The sequence below is a fragment of the Pristiophorus japonicus genome, chromosome 10 (genome assembly GCF_044704955.1).
Source record: "Pristiophorus japonicus isolate sPriJap1 chromosome 10, sPriJap1.hap1, whole genome shotgun sequence".
Lineage (NCBI taxonomy): Eukaryota > Metazoa > Chordata > Chondrichthyes > Pristiophoridae > Pristiophorus > Pristiophorus japonicus.
In genome coordinates, this window is record NC_091986.1 from 213,459,371 (window position 1) to 213,483,139 (window position 23,769).

Genomic DNA, 23,769 nt, shown 5'->3' on the forward strand with positions numbered 1-23,769 from the left:
CTCTACTGTGTAATTGTGAATTTCCTCACTCCTTCCCTAGTTATGCTGCGGCTTCTCTGGCAGAGTCGCCAAGCTATGGGAAATTTGTGCCTAAGCACGTAATCGCAGTCAACAGAAACTTTAATCCAGTGAGTCTGGCCTAAGTCAAACCCGGATCCCAGAGGTACAACAACAGAGTTTTAAAACACTGCACCAGCCAATTTATTGTCAGTGGGTTTTTAATCAATCTCTTGCAAGTACCCTCTTTTTTTTTGATGTATATAACACATGTAAAAACAAATTTTCTAGCTGCCCAATAATGAAAAGACAGAGAACACCAACCTGAATTTGGACACTGGTCATTGATTGCTTCCAACAGGTCTCCAGAATTAAAGAGATAAATTTGTTTGAATGGAAGATCTGTGGTGAGGAGGCACTCTCTATCTCCCACTCCAGTATTGTCTGACTTTCAACCAGCTCCAGATCCTGTTCAACTCCTCGGGTATTAGTTTGTGGCCCTCCATATTGTGCAGAGTTCCGGCAGTGTCTTTGTTCTAGATTACTGCTTGTTAAACGGGCACTGATTTGCGACATTTTTCCTGGGGGAGGGGGGGGTGGTGTGGAGGCGTGTTATCATCATAGGCAGTCCCTCGGAATCGAGGAAGACTTGCTTCGACTCTTAGCATGAGTTCTTAGATGGCTGAACAGTTCAATACGGGAATTACAGTCTCTGTCACAGGTGGGACAGACAGTGGTTAGAGGAAAGGGTGGGTGGGGAGTCTGGTTTGCCACACGCTCCTTCCGCTGCCTGCGCTTGATTTCTGCATGCTCTCAGCAACGATACCGAGGAGCTCAGCGCCCTCCCGGATGCTCTTCCTCCACTTAGGGCAGTCTTTGGTCAGGGACTCCCAGGTGTCAGTAGGGATGTTGCACTTTATCAGGGAGGCTTTGAGGGTGTCCTTGTAACATTTCCTCGGCCCACCTTTGGCTCGTTTGCCGTGAAGGAGTTCCGAATAGAGCACTTGCTTTGGAAGTCTCGTGTCTGGGAGGACAGACACACCAATGTTAGCGTCCTCGACCAGGCCAACATCCCCAGCATTGAAGCACTGACCACACTCTATCAGCTCCGCTGGGCAGGCCACATAGTTCGCATGCCAGACACGAGACTCCCAAAGCAAGTGCTCTACTCGGGGAGGGGGCAGGGGGTGTATACATTGGCGAAGCAGCATTCAGTGCCATAGAGATAGGGAACTAGCCCAATGCAAGCTGCACTTGGCCATCATGATCATCTATATCCAGTGCCCTGAGGATGAATGTTCATTGTTGCTGTGGTTTAAGAATCGAAGTCCAGCATTCGACCAGAGCTCCACATCCAGCTCGCATCTTGTTTTATCTTAAATAAACACAGAATCGGCCCGTTTTAATAGTGAAATTGGGCACGGTAAAACCAATGGCTGTGAATCCAAGCCGCTCTCTGCCCAGTTACATGATTAATAATCCACAGGCCTGGACTCATAATCCAGAGAACATAAATTCAAACTTCGCCATGGCAATTCAAGAATTTGAATTCAGTTTTTCAAAAATATCTGGAAGCTGTCATAAGAACATAAGAAATAGGAGCAGGAGTAGGCCACTTGGCCCCTCGAGCCTGCTCCGCCATTCAATAAGATCATGGCTGATCTGATCATGGACTCGGCTCCACTTCCCTGCCCGCTTCCCATAACCCTTTTCGTTCAAAAATCTGTCTATCTCTGCCTTAAATATGTTCAATGACCCAGCCTCCACAACTCTCTGGGACAGAGAATTCCACAGATTTACAACCCTCAGAGAAAATATTTCTCCTCTCAGTTTTAAATGGGTGGCCCCTCATTCTAAGACTATGTCCCCAAGTTTTAGTTTCCCCTATGAGTGGAAATATCCTCTCTGCATCCACCATGTCGAGCCCCATCAGTATCTTTATATATTTCGATAAGATCACATCTCATTCTTCTGAACTTCAATGAGTATAGACCCAACTTATTCAACCTTTCCTGATAAGTCAACCCCCTCATCTCTGGAATCAACCGAGAGAACCTTCTCTGAATGACCTCCAATGCAAGTATATCCTTCCTTAAATATGGAGACCAAAACTCTACGCAGTACAAGCCAGGTGTAACCTCACTAATACCCTGTACAGGACTTCACTGTCAGATTGTCATTAAAAGCCCATCTGGTTCACTGATGTCCTTTAGGGAAGGAAACCTGTCGCCTTTACCCGGGCTGGGCCTATATGTGACTCCAGTCCCACACCAGCGTGGTTGACTCTTAACTGCCCCTCCGAAGTGGCCTAGCGAGCCACTCGAGGACATCTAGGGGATGAGCAATTAATGCCGGCCTTGCCAGCGACGACCCCATCCCGAGAATGAATAATGCTAAAAGTCTATCGTCACTGGAAGCTTGGGAACAGACCAGCTTTCCGCTTTCCCATATTAACCGTTGTATGGTAGCAACTCATGGTAAAAATGTCTCGCTGTATTTCACAATTAACTATTTTTAAAGTGCGGCGGTTGTTATGTGGGTTTATCACTGGTTTAGAGGTTTGGCTGCATCGCAGGAAATTGGAGCATGCAACATCCTAAGTGGTTGAGCCCAGAACATGTGGAGATTGTGTTTTTTTTTATAAAGATGTTCTAAATATTGATTTTTCTAATAGCGGCATAAATTTATGCTTATTTTCTGCAGATAAAACAACAGATAACTACGCTTCCACAAATGCACTGGTGAGTTTCTTATTCACATTGCTATCCTTGTGATAGTTTGGAAACTGCACCTTGTATCATCGACCTGTTCAGTAGCATCAGAGTAGATGATACTCGCGGGGTGATCATCAAATGGTTACCATTTTGCCTCCGACTGGTGATCTAGGGGATGCTGATTGGAATCTAATTGTGGGGATCCATGGTTTATAATATGATTTATTTGCTCTTGCAGAGAGCCGGCACAGGCTCGACGGGTTGAATGGCTTCCTTCTGTGCTGTAACCATTCTATGATTCTGCAAAGGATATTTTGGAGCAATGTTTCCTCTAAGTGCGCAGTAATGAGAAAGGTCTCGCGCAGGCCACTCACCGGCTTTTCCATTATAAATATCGCGCATGCGCAAAAATTTAAAGGGAACGCACACTAAAAGAACAAAGTGCAGCTTACAGCAAATATTGTTCAGGAGGAGCGAGTTACTGGTTGGGATCTTATTGAAAAGTTCAGGTGGTTGATACATAGAATAATTAATATCCAGGAGCGTGTTTCGGAATCTAATCGAGGGGTGTTTGTGGGGTTTGTTTCTTTTCTTTTAAAAATAGAAAATATATATATATATATTTTTTATAATGAGCAAAATGCCTTTGAGTCAAATAATGTATTTTGTATAACTAATGTACCATAAGCTGTGCTGCCCAGTTACATTACAGTCCATTGCAGACAGCAAAGAATTGGAAAGATGTGTGGACCAACATGCATTTGAATTGTCCTAGAATTTGATGTTGCTGGGTTACAAAGTTACTCTGACAGTGGAGCATAAGAACACCGGAATTGCTAATCGAAAAAAGACCACGGTCCATCGAGTTTTCCTTCGACCATCCTGGTAGTCGATGATACGATAATGGGAGTTGTTGACCAATCACAACTATGAATGAGTCCAGACATGAGGCGAGGAAAAGTCCCTAGTGATGGAGAGCTTGGGAACCACAGTTCCAAAGTCATCTTGTTCCTCCCCACAACATGTGGAAATAATTTTTTTAAGACGTCCTGAATATTTATTTTTCTAATAGTGCACCTGTAGCTTACCACGAGTCATGTCTCAAAATACTCGCGTACTGTGTTCCAAAAACAGCTTGAAATAGCATTACATGGTCCACATGATCTAATCTCTTTAGAATCTAAGCAATCCTATCGCCTCTCTTTTCCAGTGGGAATTATCGTTGCTCATAAATAATCCTTCCATCTCCTCAGTCAGTCTGATTGCTCTCTTCTGTATCCTTTCAATAGCTGCAATATCCTTGTACAAACTAATAGTTGAAGATGGCTGATGGGTCTTTTAACGGCCCTAAATACTTGTAATGAGGGTCACCGTGGAATAAACCTGGGTATTAAGTAGACGAAAATTAATTTGACGCCTTATTAAGTAGAAGAAAGTTAATGTGGTCCAGCTGGGCTAGGTTCATGCAGGGGAAAAGGCGCTGGATACATCATACAGTACAGAAGGAGGCCATTCAGCCCATTGATCCTGTGCCAATTAGTCTCGCTCCCTGTTCGTTCACATTAGCCCTGCATTTTCTCCCCTTTCAAGTATTTATCCAATTCCCTTTTGAAAGTTACTGTTGAATCTGGTTCCACCACCCTTTCAGGCAGCGCATTGAGGCAGATCATAATAACTTGCTGGGTTTAAAAATAATAATTCTCCTCATCACCCTCCTGGTTCTTTTGCCAATTACCTTAAATCTGTGTCCTCTGGCTACGTAACCTCCCACCGGTGATTACAGTTTCCACTGTTTACTGTCAAATCCCTTCATGATTTTGAACGCCTCTATCAAATCTCCCCTTGACCTTCTGTGCTCTTAAGGAGAATAAGCCCAGTTTCTCCAGTCTCTCCACCTAGAGAGGAATTTTCCCAGATTTTTTTCCTCCATTGGCCTGGGTTTTTATCTGGTTTTTACCTCTCCCAGGAGATCACATGGCTCCGGTTGGGGTGGAGTGTAGAATGGTTCAGTATAAGGGGTGCCGCATTTGTGTGGGGAGGACTGGTTGGGCTGGGTGCTCTTTACCTTTCCGCCATTGTTCATTGGTTTATATGTAACCCTCAGGGCTGCTGACCAAGGGCCGTGCGGCTCCTTGTCGGCCGGCGCGGACACGATGGGCCGAAATGGCCTCCTCCTGCGCTGTAAATTTCTGTTTCTGACTGAAGTTGTTCATCCGTAAAGTACCATTCTGGTAAAATGGGCCAAGTTTGGTAAAATCACGTGGCATCATTTGATTAATCATGTTTTTTAATCCTCTTGTTCTCTGCAGAGCACAAAGAACGTGTCCGAGTCCCCGGCTGTACCTCCGGTGTCGGAGGACGATGACGAAGACGAGAGTGTTCCCCCACCTGTAATCGCACCACGGCCAGAACACACCAAATCGGTCAGTGCAGTCCCTCGCGGATCAGAGTTAACTTCACCTGAATAATTATGGGAAAAAATTGGGGCCTGTTACCATTCATCATCATCATAGGCAGTCCCTTGGAATTGAGGAAGACTTGCTTCCACTCTTAAAATGAGTTCTTAGTTGGCTGAACAGTCCAATACGAAAGCCAAGTCCCTGTCGCAGGTGGGACAGACAGTCATTGAGGGAAAGGGTGGGTGGGACTGGTTTGCCACTCGCTCTTTCCGCTGCCTGCGCTTGATTTCTGCATGCTCTCAGCGATGAGATTCGAGGTGCTCAGCGGCCTCCTGGATGCACTTCCTCCATTTAGGGCGGTCTTTGGCCAGGGACTCCCAGGTGTCGGTGGGGATGTTGCACTTTATCAGGGAGGCTTTGAGGGTGTCCTTGTAACGTTCCCTCTGCCCACCTATGGCTCGTTTGCCATGAAGGAGTTCTGAGTAGAGCACTTGCTTTGGGAGTCTCGTGTCTGGCATGCGGACAATGTGGCCCGCCCATATATATTCTAAAAAGGATTTAGAGGCACTGGAGAAGGTGCAAAAAAAGATTTACAAGGATGATACCAGAACTGAGCAGTTATACACGTGAGGAAAGACTGAACACCTGCAGTGCCATAACTATACGGACCAAGAGCTGGAAAGTGGGATCGGCCTGGATAGCTCTTTGTCGGTCGGCACAGACACGATGGGCCGAAATGGCCTCCTACCGTACTGTAAATTTCTATTGTTCTATGAGCAGACTGCGGGTCTTTTCTTTAGGAAAGAGAAGGCTGAGGGGTGACCTAAATAGAGGTCTTTTAAGATTACGAGGGGTTTGATCGGGTAGACGCAGAGAAAATGTCTCCACTTGTGGGGGGAGACCAGAACTAGGGGCCATAAATAAATAATAATAACTTATAAATTCAATAAGGAGTTCAGAAGAAACTTCTTTACCCAGAGAGAGGTGAGAATGTGGAACTCGTTACCACAGGGAGTGGTTGAGGCGAATAGCACATGAATATTTAAGGGGAAGCTGGATAAGCACATGAGGGAGAAAGGAGTAGAAGGATATGTTGATGGGGTGAAATGAAGAGGGGTGGGAGCATAAACACCGGTACGGACCAGATGGGCGGAATGGCCCCTTTCTATGCTGTACATATGCTGTGTAATATGCCATGGGCTGCGTTCTTCTTTAGGTGTTTACGCTGGCTTTTCTAGTCTTTCGCAAGGTTACTGCTGCTGATGAGTAAATATTCTGACGGGCCGCTCCTTGACCGGTGCTGAAGGTACATCTCCCACAGTTGTGGAGGGCCAATCGTGGGCTGGGAGTGGGTGAGCGCACTTTTGTATATCTGTGTCCCAGCACATGCTGAGGAACAGCGCGTCAGAATTTTGACCCCTAATTGAGTAACCATTTCAAAAGTCCGTGCCAGCACTATTTTGTCACGCTTGGGGGGCACAGTTGGTGTTGGGCTGATCGTGTTGTGTCACAGCGCAGAATGGGTCGAAAAGGTGGGCGTTTCTCACCCTTTTGAGGGAACCTCCTTTTGTATAGAAACATAGAAATTTACAGCGCAGAAGGAGGCCGTTTCGGCCCATCGTGTCCGTGCCGGCCGACAAGGAGCCGCACGGCCCTCAGTCAGCAGCCCTGAAGGTTGCATATAAACCAATGAACAATGATGGAACGGCAAAGAGCACCAGCCCAACCAGTCCGCCCCACACAACCGCGACACCCCTTCTACTGAAACACCCCAACCGGATCTTTGACTGTTTCTCCCCTCCTCTCCATTAACTCTCGAGGGTTGGTGGGAGCCTCTGACACCTCGCTGAAATAGTCGTTTTCCTAAGCCTAGACGGCAGGTTTCGTCGGACTGCTCAATCACTGGTGGAGCGGGGGGGGGAAACAGAGGATGGCATCAAGGCCGGTCTGATCTACAAGCATACTTTTACAGTCAGGGGACTGGATAGCGATGAGCAAGAATCACCCTGGCATTATAATACCTCACCTGTATTCTCTCTCTCTCCACCGCCCCCCCCCCCCCCCCATCTCCTGACCACCCCTTTCTTGTATTGACCAAAGTGCTTTGCTGCCACCTTAACTAACCTAATGCAGAAGGACTTTGGAATCTTCCTGGTATTATGGTTCGGAGCCATAGGTGATTACATTAACCATTGAGGAATTTCCCCCCTTGTCTATTTTTATTAAGCCAGTGCAGGAGTGCCTCGAGATTAATTTCTCCTCCAAATATTCAGGTCTGACTCTTAACCACTTTATCTGGCAACTGGAAAAAGACATGACTAAATCTAAACCTCACGGCTGCCTCACGGAAAGCAGAGAGCTCCTTCCACTCTCTGGACTAGATTCACCTACCTAGGGAGGCACACAGGCGAAAATAAGGCAAAAGTCCACAAGACTGATGTGCAGAAATTGTGATGAATTTCATGGAAGTAGCCACCCTGGCACGCTGACGCAGCACAGTCCCAGTACAGTCAGCACAAAGTGCTGGCAGAGCTCCTCGAGAATGTGCAATCGATGTGCCAAATCCACTGTACTACAGCATAATTGCTGCATCTGAGACATCTGAAGAACGGCCTTCGCACAGCACTGCCACGAGGTGCTAAGTTGTAATAAACGGCAATATTAAGTGGTTACTGTTCTCCCGAGTATCTTTTGATTCATAATCTTAATTAAAAATTCTTGTGCAGCTATTTAAATTGGCTTTTAACAAAGTGATCGCGATGCGATTTTCTGGCAATTTCGCCCCCCCCCCTCCAACAACCTTCCATCCCTTTTACAATAGATTTTGTACTTATAAGCAAAATACAGTTTAGTCAACTGGAGTACCGTGTACAAGTAAAGTTTAAGCTGTGCAATCATAGAATAGTACAGAACAGAAGGAGGCCATTCGGCCCATTGAGCCTCCCGGCTCTTTCGAAGAACAATCCAGACAGTCCCGCTCTTTCCTCATATCTCTTTTTTAAAAATTTTTTTTTCCAACAAATGGGAATTAGATAAATACTTGAAGGCTACTATTGAATCTGTATCCACCACCCTATCAGGCAGTACATTCCAAATCCAATTTGATTATCAGAGTGCACTACAAGGAAAAGTGAATTCAAAGCACTTTAATTGCAAAGATTAATATGCGTGTGTGATTTTTATAGTACCACATCCCAAGACTCTCCTGAAAATACAAGGGCATTTGTCTAATGAATGGGCTAATGAAGAACTCCAATCTAGTTTATTAATTTTATTAATCTGTAGCAATTTGAATAGTCTTCATAATTCCCCATGCCCATTCCCCCCCATCCTCCCCCTTCAGTAACCAAAGTCGCCTGGTTCTGGCTAGTCCAGGAAACATCAGCCACTCTGATCAATTGTGTTGACTGCGGCTGGACTCGACTTGGATGCTTCCTCTTGCGGTCGAATAGCCCAATGGTACTCACTGTTTTGTCGCACATGTGAAAAGCAACACCTTGTGTACCGTAGGATTTATCGTCCCCCTGTGGGACTGTGTACTGCCAGTATGAGCCACCTCCTTCAGAAGAGGAGAAAATTTAAACCAATTCTTCATGGATTAAGCGCTTATATGAAAATACTAACCTTATACAGCTCACCAAGCCGTGAAACATAGAAAATAGGTGCAGTAGTAGGCCATTTGGCCCTTCGAGCCTGCACCACCATTCAATATGCCACGTGATAGTCAGAGTAGGAATCGCAGGATAGCGCAGATGAATACGTAGCTTGAGCAGTGGTGCAGCAGGGAAGGATTCAAATTCCTGGGGCATTGGAACCGGTTCTGGGGGAGGTGGGACCAGTACAAACCGGACGGTCTGCACCTGGGCAGGACCGGAACCAATGTCCTAGGGGGAGTGTTTGCTAGTGCTGTTGGGGAGGAGTTAAACTAATATGGCAGGGGGATGGGAACCAATGCAGGGAGACAAAAAGGAGGCAAAAGCAAAAGACAGAAAGGAGATGAGGAAAAGTGGAGGGCAGAGAAACCCAAGGCAAAGAACAAAAAGGGCCACTGTACAGCAAAATTCTAAAAGGACAAAGGGTGTTTAAAAAAAACAAGCCTGAAGGCTTTGTGTCTTAATGCAAGGAGTATCCGCAATAAGGTGGATGAATTAACTGTGCAAATAGATGTTAACAAATATGATGTGATTGGGATTACGGAGACGTGGCTCCAGGATGATCAGGGCTGGGAACTCAACATCCAGGGGTATTCAACATTCAGGAAGGATAAAATAAAAGGAAAAGGAGGTGGGGTAGCATTGCTGGTTAAAGAGGAGATTAATGCAATAGTTAGGAAAGACATTAGCTTGGATGATGTGGAATCTATATGGGTAGAGCTGCAGAACACCAAAGGGCAAAAAATGTTAGTGGGAGTTGTGTACAGACCTCCAAACAGTAGTAGTGATGTTGGGGAGGGTATCAAACAGGAAATTAGGGGTGCATGCAATAAAGGTGCAGTTATAACGGGTGACTTTAATATGCACATAGATTGGGCGAGCCAAACTGGAAGCAATACGGTGAAGGAGGATTTCCTGGAGTGCATAAGGGATGGTTTTCTAGACCATGTCGAGGAACCAACTAGAGGGGAGGCCATCTTAGACTGGGTGTTGTGTAATGAGAGAGGATTCATTAGCAATCTCATTGTGCGAGGCCCCTTGGGGAAGAGTGACAATAATATGGTGGAATTCTGCATTAGGATGGAGAATGAAACAGTTAATTCAGAGACCATGGTCCAGAAGTTAAAGAAGGGTAACTTTGAAGGTATTAGGCGTGAATTGGCTAGGATAAATTGGCGAATGATACTTAAGGGGTTGACTGTGGATGGGCAATGGCAGACATTTAGAGACCGCATGGATGAACTACAACAATTGTACATTCCTGTCTGGCGTAAAAATAAAAAAGGGAAGGTGGCTCAACCGTGGCTATCAAGGGAAATCAGGGATAGTATTAAAGCCAAGGAAGTGGCATACAAATTGGCCAGAAATAGCAGCGAACCTGGGGACTGGGAGAAATTTAGAACTCAGCAGAGGAGGACAAAGGGTTTGATTAGGGCAGGGAAAATGGAGTACGAGAAGAAGCTTGCAGGGAACATTAAGGCGGATTGCAAAAGTTTCTATAGGTATGTAAAGAGAAAAAGGTTAGTAAAGACAAACGTAGGTCCCCTGCAGTCAGAATCAGGGGAAGTCATAACGGGGAACAAAGAAATGGCAGACCAATTGAACAAGTACTTTGGTTCGGTATTCACTAAGGAGGACACCAACAACCTTCCGGATATAAAAGGGGTCAGAGGGTTTAGTAAGGAGGAGGAACTGAGGGAAATCTTTATTAGTCGGGAAATTGTGTTGGGGAAATTGATGGGATTGAAGGCCGATAAATCCCCAGGGCCTGATGGACTGCATCCCAGAGTACTTAAGGAGGTGGCCTTGGAAATAGTGGATGCATTGACAGTCATTTTCCAACATTCCATTGACTCTGGATCAGTTCCTATCGAGTGGAGGGTAGCCAATGTAACCCCACTTTTTAAAAAAAGGAGGGAGAGAGAAAACAGGGAATTATAGACCGGTCAGCCTGACCTCAGTAGTGGGTAAAATGATGGAATCAATTATTAAGGATGTCATAGCAGTGCATTTGGAAAATGGTGACATGATAGGTCCAAGTCAGCATGGATTTGTGAAAGGGAAATCATGCTTGACAAACCTTCTGGAATTTTTTGAGGATGTTTCCAGTAAAGTGGACAAGGGAGAACCAGTTGATGTGGTATATTTGGACTTTCAGAAGGCTTTCGGCAAGGTCTCACACAAGAGATTAATGTGCAAAGTTAAAGCACATGGGATTGGGGGTAGTGTGCTGACGTGGATTGAGAACTAGTTGTCAGACAGGAAGCAAAGAGTAGGAGTAAATGGGTACTTTTCAGAATGGCAGGCAGTGACTAGTGGGGTACCGCAAGGTTCTGTGCTGGGGCCCCAGCTGTTTACATTGTACATTAATGATTTAGCCGAGGGGATTAAATGTAGTATCTCCAAATTTGCGGATGACACTAAGTTGGGTGGCAGTGTGAGCTGCGAGGAGGATGCTGTGAGGCTGCAGAGTGACTTGGATAGGTTAGGTGAGTGGGCAAATGCATGGCAGATGAAGTATAATGTGGATAAATGTGAGGTTATCCACTTTGGTGGTAAAAACAGAGAGACAGACTATTATCTGAATGGTGACAGATTAGGAAAAGGGGAGGTGCAACGAGACCTGGGTGTTACGGTACAACAGTCATTGAAGGTTGGCATGCAGGTACAGCAGGCGGTTAAGAAAGCAAATGGCATGTTGGCCTTCATAGCGAGGGGATTTGAGTACAGGGGCAGGGAGGTGTTGCTACAGTTGTACAGGGCCTTGGTAGGCCACACCTGGAGTATTGTGTACAGTTTTGGTCTCCTAACTTGAGGAAGGACATTCTTGCTATTGAGTGAGTGCAGCGAAGATTCACCAGACTGATTCCCGGGATGGTGGGACTGACCTATCAAGAAAGACTGGATCAACTGGGCTTGTATTCACTGGAGTTCAGAAGAATGAGAGGGGACCTCATAGAAACGTTTAAAATTCTGACGGGTTTAGACAGGTTAGATGCAGGAAGAATGTTCCCAATGTTGGGGAAGTCCAGAACCAGGGGTCACAGTCTAAGGATAAGGGGTAAGCCATTTAGGACCGAGATGAGGAGAAACTTCTTCACCCAGAGAGTGGTGAACCTGTGGAATTCTCTGCCACAGAAAGTAGTTGAGGCCAATTCACTAAATATATTCAAAAGGGAGTTAGATGAAGTCCTTACTACTCGGGGGGTCAAGGGGTATGGCGAGAAAGCAGGAATGGGGTACTGAAGTTGCATGTTCAGCCATGAACTCATTGAATGGCGGTGCAGGCTAGAAGGGCTGAATGGCCTACTCCTGCACCTATTTTCTATGTTTCTATGATCATGGCTGATCATACAACTTCAATACCGTATTCCTGCTTTTTCTCCATACCCCTTGATCCCTTTAGCCGTAAGGGCCACATCTAACTCCCTTTTGAATATATCTAATGAACTGGCCTCAACAACTTTGTGGTGGAGAATTCCACAGGTTCACAAATTCTAAGTGAAGAAGTTTCTCCTCATCTTGGTCCTAAATGGCTTACCTCTTATCCTTAGACTGTGACCCCTGGTTCTGGACTTCCCCAACATCGGGAACATTCTTCCTGCATCTAACCTGTGCAATCCCGTCAGAATTTTATGTTTCTATGAGATTCCCTCTCATTCTTCTAAATTCCAGTGAATATAAGCCTCTTCGATGCACTCCCTCAATAGCAAGAATGTCCGTCCTCAGATTAAGAGACCAAAACTGTACACAATATTCAAGGTGTGGTCTCACCAAGGCCTAGTACAACTGCAGTAAGACCTCCTTGCTCCTCCAGTTCGGGTGTGGGCAGCTTTATGTTTGTGCTCTCGGCAGTCTTCTGGACAATATTTATCCCTCAGTCAGCATCACTAAAAACAGATGATCACGTTACTGTTTGTGGGACCTTGCTGTGCGCAAATCGGCTGCCGCGTTTTCCTAACATTGCAATGATTTTGAAGAAAGTGACAATGAAGAAGAAAGCTATCATCATAGGCAGTCTCTCGGAATCGAGGAAGACTTGCTTCCACTCTTAGCATGAGTTCTTAGGTGGCTGTACGAGAATCACAGTCTCTGTCACAGGTGGGACAGATCGTCATTGAGGGAAAGGGTGGCCTGGGAGTCTGGTTTGCCGCACACTCCTTCCACTGCCTGCGCTTGATTTCTGCATGCTCTCGGCGACGATACTCGAGGAGCTCAGCGCCCTCCCGGATGCACTTCCTTCATTTAGGGCGGTCTTATGGCCAGGGACACCCAGATGTCAGTGGGGATGTCGCACTTTATCAGGGAGGCTTTGAGGATGTCCTTGTAACGTTTCCTCTGCCCACCTTTGGCTTGTTTGCCGTGGACGAGTTCCGAGTAGAGCGCTTGCTTTGAGAGTCTCGTGTCTGGCATTAGAACTCTGTGGCCTGCCCAGCGGAGCTGATCAAGTGTGGTCAGTGCTTCATTGCTGGGGTAGACTGCAGCAAGATATTGATGTACTGGTCAGTTGGGCAGAACAGTGGCAAATGGAATTCAATCCTGAGAAGTGAGGTAATGCATTTGGGGAGGGCTAACAAGACAAGGCAAGACAGAGATGGACAGTTTCTTAACCGATAAGGGAATAACGGTTGGGTTATAGGGAGCGGGCAGGGAAGTGGAGCTGAGTCCATGATCGGATCAGCCATGATAGTATTAAATGGCGGAGCAGGCTCGAAGAGCCGTATGGTCTACTCCTGCTCCTGTTTCTTATGTTTCTTAAGGGAATCATCATCATCGGCAGTCCCTCGAAACGAGGATGACTTACTTCCACGCCAAAAGGGATTGAGTTCACAAATGTTTCAATGAAGGACCCAATATTCCAGATCCCGAACTACATCTTGGAGGGTGGGAGATGCCTGTACTTGGATTTTTTTAAACGTGTGGTGGCTGTTGCACACCAGCCACCACACGGGCTTGACAGAGCGAGGTCTTGGTCCAGTGGCAAGGATTAACCAAGACGACTGGAGACCAGCTCTGCAGCACGGACCTAGTGCGCACACATTCAATGGTAGGACATTGAGAAGTGTAGAGGGACAAAGGGATCTTGTAGTACATGTCCACAGATCCCTGAAGGTAGCAGGACATGTAGATAAGGTGATTAAGAAGGAATATGGAATACTTGCCTTTATTAGCCGAGGCATAGAATACAAGAGCAGGGAGGTTATGCTTGAACTGTATAAAACACTGGTTCGGCCACAGCTAGAGTACTGCGTGCAGTTCTGGTCACCACCTTACAGGAAAGATGTGATTACATTAGAGAGGGTACAGAGGAGATTTATGAGGATGTTGCCTGGACTGGAGGAAAGATTGGATAGGCTGGGGTTGTTTTCTTTGGAACAGAGGAGGCTAAGGGAAGACCTTATTGAGGTGTGTAAAATTATGAGGGGCCTAGATAGGGTGGATAGGAAGGACCAATTCCCCTTAGCAGAGGGGTCAACAACCAGGGGGCATAGATTTAAAGTGATTGGTGAGAGGTATAGACGAGATATGATGGGAATTCTTTTCACCCAGAGGGTGGTGGGGGTCTGGAACTCACGGCCTGAAAGGGTGGTAGGGGCAGAAACCCTCACCACATTTAAAAAGTACCTGGATGTACACTTGAAGCGCCGTAACCTGCAGGGCTACGGACCTAGAGCTGGAAAGTGGGATTAGGCTGGATAGCTCCTTGTCGGCCGGTGTGGACGCGATGGGCCGAAATGGCCTCCTTCCGTGCTGTAAATTTCTATGATACAATAGTGACTATACTTTAAAAAAAAAAGTACTTAATTAGCTTTAAAGTGCTTTGGGACGTCCTAGAGGTTGTGAAAGGCGCTACATAAATGTAAGTTATTTTTTGTTCTTCAATTTTGTCCTTTTAGCCTGAATCTTACACCCATGTCCTTTTTCTTCCCCCTTCCTTTAGATGTACACACGGTCTGTGATAGATCCCATCCCCATCCCACCCACCAAAGATGCAGCCACGTCTCCCATCTCCCCGACCTCCGAGAATAGCACCACCCTTTCCAATACCCTAACGAGGAACGCAGAGAAACACCGGAAGAAGACCAAAATGACAGATGAGGAGATATTGGAAAAATTGAGTATGTAACCATTCAATTTGGTGACTGGGTGGGGAAGTGAGTTGGACACTGGCCTTCTGCCACTGGAGATCGTGGGTTCAAATGTAGTCTAGACTGATGAGATGAAAGTCTCCATTCTTTTGGGTGCTGTTAGGCTGCCATGTGGAATGATTTTGGACAACCTCAGTCAGCTTGCTACTGGACTAGTAATCCAGAGGCCTGGACGAATAATCCAGCAACGTGAGTTCAAATCCCACCACGGCAGCTGGGGGAATTTAAATTCTGTTAATTAAATAAATCGGCTGCCAGTTCACCTCTTACCAGATTTTTGATCGTTTTTACTGTTTGCCACGGTGGAATTTTTAAATAAAATAAAATTCTCTGGATAAGGGCATTGCTAGCAAGGCCAGCATTTATTGCATCTCCAGCTTCCCTTGAGCAGGTGGTGGTGAGCCGTCTTCTTGAACCATTGCAGTCCCGTGCGGTGTAGGTGTTCCATTAGGGAGGGAGTTCCAGGATTCTGACCCAGCGACGATGAAGGAACATATAAACATAGATATTAAGTGCAGGAGTCGGCCATTCGGCCCTTCGAGCCTGTACCACCACTCAATATGATCATGGCTGATCATGCAACCTCAGTACCCCATTCCTGCTTTCTCTCCATACCCTTTGATCCCTTTAGCCGTACAGGCCACATATGACCCGGCGATATATGTCCCAAGTCAGGACGGTGTGTGACTCGGAGGGGAACTTTCAGGTGTTGGTGGTCTTCCATGCGCCTGCCGCCCACGTCCTTTTGGATGGTGGAGCTCACAGGTTTGAGAGATGAAACCAGGGGGCAGCCTCGGCGAGTTGCCGCAGTGCATCTTGTACTCTGGGTCGGTCCCAACACATCCTCGCCCGATGTGGGTGGCCAATACTGATCAAGGACAGAAACAAAACCATGGATTGAATTTCTTATTCTTTTCGCCCCCGCCCTCTCCACGTTCAGGAAGATGAGGCAAAATGTAACACCCCACCACTGTGCTGGATGTGATCATCAAACTCAACAGACGAAAGATCAAAGCTGGAAACCTCCTGGTCTGGATAGATGAGTTACTCACTGCCTTAACCAACTCAATTAAAATAGCACACCGTGTGCATTTAAGTCCTTCTCCCTCCAGCACTTCAAAGTGTCCCGGTATTGAAATAAAGTCAAGAAATATTCAATCCTCTTATTCAGAGGGTTAACTAAAAGTGAAAAGCTTTCTTGATCTAAAGTGAAAAGCTTTCTTGATCTAAACTGCCCCCTGGTGGCAATTTATTTTAATTATGTTTCTCCTCTCTTCTCTTCCCCTCCCCGTTCCTTAATCCTACGTCCCAGCCCCTGAAATGACTGTTACCCTCCATTCCTTTCCCTGCTCCCTTCTGCTGGAAGGCCAGGTGAAAGGCAGGTATGTGAAAGGATGTGTCTCATGTCGAAATAGATGGACACGGCTTTTCTCTGTTACAGCTCTGGGTATCCCGCCTATTCTCAGGGCACAGTTTTTCCTTATTTTAAAAAAAAAACCTCACTCCAGTCCACGCCTTGCCTTTGCATTGGATGTAGTTCAAAGAAGGTTCACGAGGTTGATGCCTGAGATGAAGGGATTGCCTTATGAGGAAAGGTTCAGCCAAATACAGGTTGAATCTCCCTAACCCGGCACCCTCAGGACCTGGCCTGTGCCGAATAAGGGATTTTGCCGGATGAGGGGAGGTCAGCGGCCCGAGGTCGGGGAGGGCGGCACCCCGGGCAGGCCGAATGTCGGTGCGGCCCCAACGGGTGTCGGTGTGGGCCAGGTGTCGTCACGGCCCCAAAGTCAGGGTGGAAGTCAACCGCGTTCTACGCATGCGCCCCCGGCCGCCGGAATCATGCCGGACGAGGGGTGGTGCTGGATAAGGGAGTTCCGGATAACGGAGTTCCAACCTGTACTCATTGGAGTTTAGAAGAATGAGAAGTGATCTTATTGAACCATATAAGATTCTGGGGGGCTTGACAGGGTAGATGCTGAGAGGATATTTCCCCTCATGGGGGAGTCTAGAACTAGGGGACATAGTCTCAGAATAAGGGGTTGCTCATTTAAAATGAAGATGAGGAGGAATTTTTTCTTTCAGGGTCGTGAATCTTTGGAATTGTTTGTGGCGGTTGGGTCATTGAATATATTTACGGTGGAGGTAGACAGATTTTTGAACGATAAGGGAGTCGCAGGTTTTGGGGAGTGGGCAGGGAAGTGGAGTTGAGGTCGAGATCAGATCAGCCATGATATTTAATAGCAGAGCAGGCTCGAGAAGCCAAATGGCCTACTCCTGCTCCTATTTCTTATGTTCTTATGTTGCCAAGATATTGGGCAGCTTGACGTGCTTATGCTTACAAAGGTTTTTTTTTAATCGTCTCTTTTAAAAGTTGATCTTGTTAATAAAAAAATATATGAATTCATTAAATTTTAACCTCCTTTCCCAATCCCGCAGGAAGTATAGTAACAGTGGGCGATCCGAAAAAGAAGTACTCAAGATTTGAGAAAATTGGACAGGGGTAAGTATAACATGTATTTGATGTTGTAAAGTCTATAGTTCACTGCATTAGAGCCCGCCTGCCTGTAGTTCACTGCGAGAGAGCCCAGGCGTCTGTAATTCACTGCATTAGAGCCCGCCTGCCTGTAGCTGTAGACCTTCCTATTTTTAGACCCAACCCTTGTCTCCAGAAGGATGTGGCTGTTGCTGGGCTAGAGCTCCACAGGTACCTGCACTACATCGTGCAAAGTGGCATCCTTCACGTGCGAGACTGGGCAGTGAGTGTCAGAAGGCTATAGTGCTCTGGGGGTCGTTACATTTAACTTGTTCCCAAGCTATGTCTGCACCTAGATTCTGTCCAGGATTGTTGGCTTGCAATAGGGAGATGGAAACCCTGTCAGATTTTTATATGTTCCCCCCTTCCCATAACCCAGGGGTGCTGAAGTCGATGGTAGCCTCACTTGCTGTCACTCTGACAAGGATTGGCTAACTCAGTGAGACTGCGCATTGAACCTCATATGGCTTTTGTACCACGCCAGGTGTTACATTGAACACTGAGCTGTGGGGCGTATGTGAATCAGCGAATATCCATATCTGTCGGGATCTTGCGCCGCTGAGTCTCCAGATCTGTTTCAATTAAAGTGAGCTATGTGCTACAGTGGTGAGCGACCCTCTAACTTAAAGTACGTTAACACGTATGCTAACAACTATTTGCTCTTCACCAACAGGGCTTCAGGCACAGTGTACACAGCAATTGATGTAGCCACGGGACAAGAGGTGAGTTTTGCTGTTGCAGAATGAGCAGGAGGTAGCCATGCTGAACTACTTCAAGGAATGGGGTTGAGTTTTTCTTGAATTATTTTTCTTCGTATTTTCAGGTTGCAATCAAACAGATGAACTTACAACAGCAACCCAAGAAAGAACTGATTATTAATGAAATTCTGGTTATGAGGGAAAACAAAAATCCAAATATTGTAAATTATTTAGACAGGTGAGTAGTTGCTATGTAACATAAGAATTAGGGCAGGAGTAGACCATACGGCCCCTCGAGCCTACTCCGCCATTCAATAAGATCATGGGTTATCTTCGACCTCAAATCCACTTTGCTGCCCGATCCCCATATCCCTTGATTTCCCTAGAGTCCAAAAATCTATCGATCTCGTCCTTGAATATACTCAACGATTCAGCATCCACAGCCCTTTGGGGGTAGAGAATTCCAAAGATTCACAACCTTCTGAGTGAAGAAATTTCTCCTCATCTCAGTCCTAAATGGCCGAACCCCTTATCCTGAGACTGTGACCCCCTAGTTCTAGACTCTCCAGCCCGGGGGAAACAGCCTCTCAGCATCTACCCTGTCAACCCCCCTCAGAATCTTAGATGTTTCAATGATATCACCTCTCATTCTTCTAAACTGCAGAGAGTAAAAGCCCATTGTACTCAATCTTTCCTCATAAGACAACCCTAGTAACAGTAACCATCCATTATGTGAATCATGGTCCGAGTGTGTCTGTGAGTATGTGTCTGTATTTATGTGTGTGTGAGAGGTGTGTGGGGTGGTAATAGGTTACAATTAGCAGTCTTGGACTAAAAATAATATTGTGTAGTCAGCGGCCAGCAAAGGAGAATAAAATGGAAGGGTGCAGTCAAGTTACCATATGTTGTATGTGCAGTGGAGCCTATTACAATGTAATTGAAGACTGACATGCCGCAGTAATGCTCGAGCTTCTGCTCAGTGACAGCATCTCAGTTCCTCCGCTTGTTAGCACAGTTACGTTAAAGAAAATTGACGAGAGTTTGTTGAACGCCCACCCACACACGCGTCTGCCACTGACAGTAAAAAGACACTAAAGGGTTGTGTTTTATATCACCAGTATTTGTTGGACTCAATGTACCTGTAATTCCTTTTGGGCTGTGTGGCCCCCCCCCCCCCCTTTAACAGGCTTTGGAACCCGTTCAAAAGTCCGCGCGTGCGCATTTATTTCAATTTAAAAGCCGTCTCACCGGCTGCGTGGGACCCCTGGGGTGCCGAGCGTCTGCCCAGCTTAGAGGGAACATGGGTTGGACTGTATCTCACTTTATGCCAGAATAGACACTAAAACCCAAAATAACTGCGCAAGTTGCAGACGCTCAATTTTCCTGTAACCACTCATTAGTTAAAGAAAGATCATGGAATGCCTCTCCCAAATAACCATCCCTTAATCAAAGAGAGGTCATGGAGTGCCCATCTCTCTTTCATAGACCTGATTTCCCATTTAGTCGCTGGGTAGACTGCTGCCCTTTTGCTCAGAGTGTTACTCATGAGCCCATGGAGCCTTGGTTTTAAGTCTACGCACGGTATCAAATTTGAAATAAATATTAATTCTTTTCATTTAAAAAAAAAAAAAAATCCTTTATGCGACATGTGAAGAAATACCTGAATAAGAGTGCAGTAGCAGCGTGATTATGTTACTGGAGTAGTAATCCAATGGCCTGGACTAATGATCTAGAGAGCAAGAGTTCAAATCCCACCATAACTTTAGAATTGGAATTTAGTTTGTAAAAAAAATTCTGGAAATAAACAGCGGGTGCCAGTAAGAATGATCCACAAAGCTGTTGGATTGTCGTAAAAACCCAACTGACTCGCGAATGTATTTTAGGGAAGGAAACTTGGCGTCATTACTTAGTCGGGCCTTTGGTTTACTTCAGTTTTGCGCCGATATAGTTGACTCTTAAATGATCTCTGAAGCCCCTCAGTTGTTGGGGATGGGCAATAAATTTCTTCACACATGCCCACATTTTGAGAGAGAATCTAAAAAATATATAGTTTTGCAAGTTCCATGGAAAAAGAAAAGAAAAACTTGCATTTATGTAGTGCCTTTCACGACCACCGGGCGTCCCAAAGTGCTTTTGGAGTGTAGTCACTGTTGTAATGTGGGAAACGCGACAGCCAACTTGGTCCCACAAACAGCAATGTGACAGTGACCTGTTTTTGTTATGTTGATTGAGGGATAAATATTGACACCAGGACACCTGTGATAACTCCCCTGCTCTTCTTCGAAATAGTGCCAATGGGATCTTTCATGTCTACCTGAGAGCAGACAGGGCCTCGGTTTAGCGTCTCATCCGAAAGACGGCACCTCCGACAGCATCAGCCTAGATTTACGTGCTCAAGTCCCTGGAGTGGGACTTGAACCCATAACCTTCCAACTCAGAGGCAAATGTGCTACCCACTGAGCCACAGCTGACTCATGGAGGTGACGGTTGTGGGGGGAAGGATGAACTCTGATCCACAGTGACATTACTAGACCCACTCTGCAATTCAAGTATTGACAGACTGTAATAATCTAATAATTAAGGGTTATGGGTCTGAATGGATCACTCAATTCCCGATCTGGATTGTGTGAAGTAAGGACGTGCCAAATGGAGGCAGTGGCATATCCTTGAGGGAGCAAGGTGGAGGGAATTGGAGGGGGAGTGTCTAATTGGCCAGCTGCATGGGCTCATTGGCAGTAGCTTGGGATCAGATGTGTGTCTCTTGGCTGTCAGCATCAAGTAAGGCAGGTGACGAAAACGGGATGGAAAAAAAGAGAAAAATAATTAGCTACACATTGCCAGTAATAACGACACAGCTTCTGCCAATCATAGTAAATTGCTGACCTCTCTGATATTCATTAAATCATAATATTTTACCCCACTGAAGGAGGCCGTTTGGCCCATTATGCCTGTGCTAGCTCTCTGAAAAAGATCTCTGTTTAGCCCTTTTTCCTGTAAATAAAGATTTTATTTCAAATATTTATCCACTTCTCTATTTAAAACTATCTTGGATTCTGCATCCACCACTGTTTCTGTTGTGGGATTCCATGTTCTCTGTGTGGGGGGAAAAAAAATATCTCCTAACCCTCTCCCTTTTATTCTTTGCAGATGATAAATGTATGTACATTTTGTTACAGATTCACCGACCAGTCATTTCCCCCCTCCCCCTTTTTACCTTATCAAAACTCCCCATAATTTTGAATGTTTCCATTAGATTTTCTCTTGATCTTCTCTGTTCTAGTGAGAAGAACCTCCGTTTCTCTCATCTCCCCTCATAACTAAAGCCTCTCGTCCTTGATATAATAATAAATCTCTGCGCCTTCCCCATGGTCTTGACATTAATAGAATCGTAGAAATTTACAGCACGGAAGGAGGCCATTTTGGCCCACCGTGTCCGCGCCGACCGACCAAGAGGCTACCCAGCCTAATCCCACTTTCCAGCTCTTGGTCCGTAGCCCTGTAGCTTACCGCACTTCAAGTGCACATCCAAGTACTTTTTAAATGTGGTGAGGGTTTCTGCCTCTACCACCCTTTCAGGCAGTGAGTTCCAGACCCCACCACCCTCTGAGTGAAGAAATTTCCCCTCATATCTCCTCTAAACCTCCCCCCAATTACTTTAAATCTATGCCCCCTGGTTGTTGACCCCTCTGCTAGGGGAAATATGTGCTTCCTTCCCACTCTACCTAGGCCCCTCATAATTTTATATACCTCAATAAGGACTCCCCTCTGTTCCAAGGAAAACGAACCCAGTCTATCCAATCTTTCCGCATAGTTAAAATTCTCCAGTCATTCTTCCTAAAGTAGGGCTAAATGCATTGTCCTAACTGCAGCTCACCAGTGACTTACATAAGTTTAGCATTAACGCTTCCCTTTTGTACATTATGCCTTAATTTTTTTTTAAACCCAAGAATCCCATCTTTTTTTGTTTTATAACAAAAGCAGAACACTGCGGATGCTGGAAATCTGAAATACAAGTAGAAAATGCTCTGCGGGCTAGGCAACATCTGTGGAGCGAGAGAAACAGAATTAACGTTTCAGGTTGATGCCCCTTCGTCATAGAATCATAAAAATTTACAGCACGGAAGGAACCTAATCCCACTTTCCAGCTCTTGGTCCGTAGCCCTGATAGCGCAAGGCAAAAGGAGGTGATGATGGAACAAGTGTTTCTGTACTTGCTTAAACGCTGGCACCTGTGAGCATGCTCAGACTTGTAGAGCTGTTGCATTGTGAGTGGCTTAGCCAATCACGTGATGTTCACAAGACTCAATAAAACCCCAGCCAGTTGGGTCTAGGTTATCCACGATAAGGTATGCAGTTGTGAGCCGAGTGGATGAACTGGTAATGTGTAGTGTGATTGTTAAACCTTTGTTAATAAACCAACCAGTTCTTAATAGCAATGTGTTGCTATGAATTCTTAAGCAAAGACCGCATGAAGCAAATATATTACAGCTAGTCATCCTCCACTTCTGATGAAAGGCCAGGCCATCCACCTGAAACGTTAACTCTCGTTTCTCTTTCCACAGATGCTGCCCGACATGCTGAGTATTTCCAGCATTTTCTGTTTTTATTTATAGCCTTTATCAACTTTTTTTTAAAAAGTGAGCTGTTTGTTTCATGCAGATTTTGACCATTCACCTAATTTCTTTTCCTGCTAGTTACCTGGTAGGGGATGAATTATGGGTGGTTATGGAGTACCTGGCGGGAGGCTCACTGACTGATGTCGTCACGGAAACGTGTATGGATGAAGGACAGATAGCGGCTGTCTGTAGAGAGGTGAGTCTTGCAGGTCGGCATGAAAGAACTTGAATTTATATAGCGCCTTTCACGTCCTCGGCACAGCCATTGGCGTTCTCTTGAAATGTAGTCACTGTTGCAATGTGCTGCGAATGGGAGGTAAAGAAGAGACTGCAAATATCAAGCTTATTTATAGAATCATAAAAGAAAGACAGACTTGGATTTATATAGCGCCTTTCACGGCCACTGGACGTCTCAAAGCGCTTTACAGCCAATGACATACTCTTTGGAGTGTAGTCACTGTTGTAATAAGGAATAAGCGACAGTAGCGCCGCTCGGCAACTTCAGTGTGCGGTTACCGGCGGTGCCGGTGTGCAGCACCCCCTGGTAGCGACACAGAGGCAAACTTTGGTTTGCTCGTCACCCGTAGCGACCCACGGTGACCTCGCCAGAGAAAGCCTGGCATGCGGAGCTGTCCCATAGAAACATAGAAACTAGGTGCAGGAGTAGGCCATTTGGTCCTTCGAGCCTGCATCACCATTCAATATGATCATGGCTGATCATACAACTTCAGTACTCCACCCCTGCTTTCTCTCCATAACTCCTGATCCCTTTAGCCGTAAGGGCCACATCTAACTCCCTTTTGAATATATCTAACGAACTGGCCTCAACAACTTTCTGTGATAGAGAATTCCACAGGTTCACAATTCTCTGAGTGAAGAAGTTTCTCCTCCCCGGGGCGCTAAAGGAAGGCAGGACTGCATCCGGTAACTGTGACCTGATTTTCGGAATTTTTTTTGTTGCGATTTAACTTTATTTAGGGCGAGTAATGTATTCGTGAATTCTGGGCTGA

At 45.8% G+C, this 23,769-nt stretch overlaps 1 protein-coding gene across 3 annotated transcripts in view; it reads left to right on the top strand.

Moving 5' to 3' along the window:
• Positions 1-23,769, top strand: part of pak1 (p21 protein (Cdc42/Rac)-activated kinase 1) — a 226,859-nt gene that overhangs the window by 181,416 nt on the left and 21,674 nt on the right. For all 3 annotated transcript variants that reach the window (XM_070892548.1, XM_070892547.1, XM_070892546.1), the window contains 7 exons: positions 2,701-2,738; positions 5,021-5,134; positions 14,705-14,882; positions 17,349-17,412; positions 18,119-18,167; positions 18,269-18,381; positions 22,838-22,955. In XM_070892548.1, the coding sequence (XP_070748649.1) occupies positions 2,701-2,738; positions 5,021-5,134; positions 14,705-14,882; positions 17,349-17,412; positions 18,119-18,167; positions 18,269-18,381; positions 22,838-22,955 (674 nt within the window). The remainder of the gene's footprint in view (positions 1-2,700; positions 2,739-5,020; positions 5,135-14,704; positions 14,883-17,348; positions 17,413-18,118; positions 18,168-18,268; positions 18,382-22,837; positions 22,956-23,769) is intronic.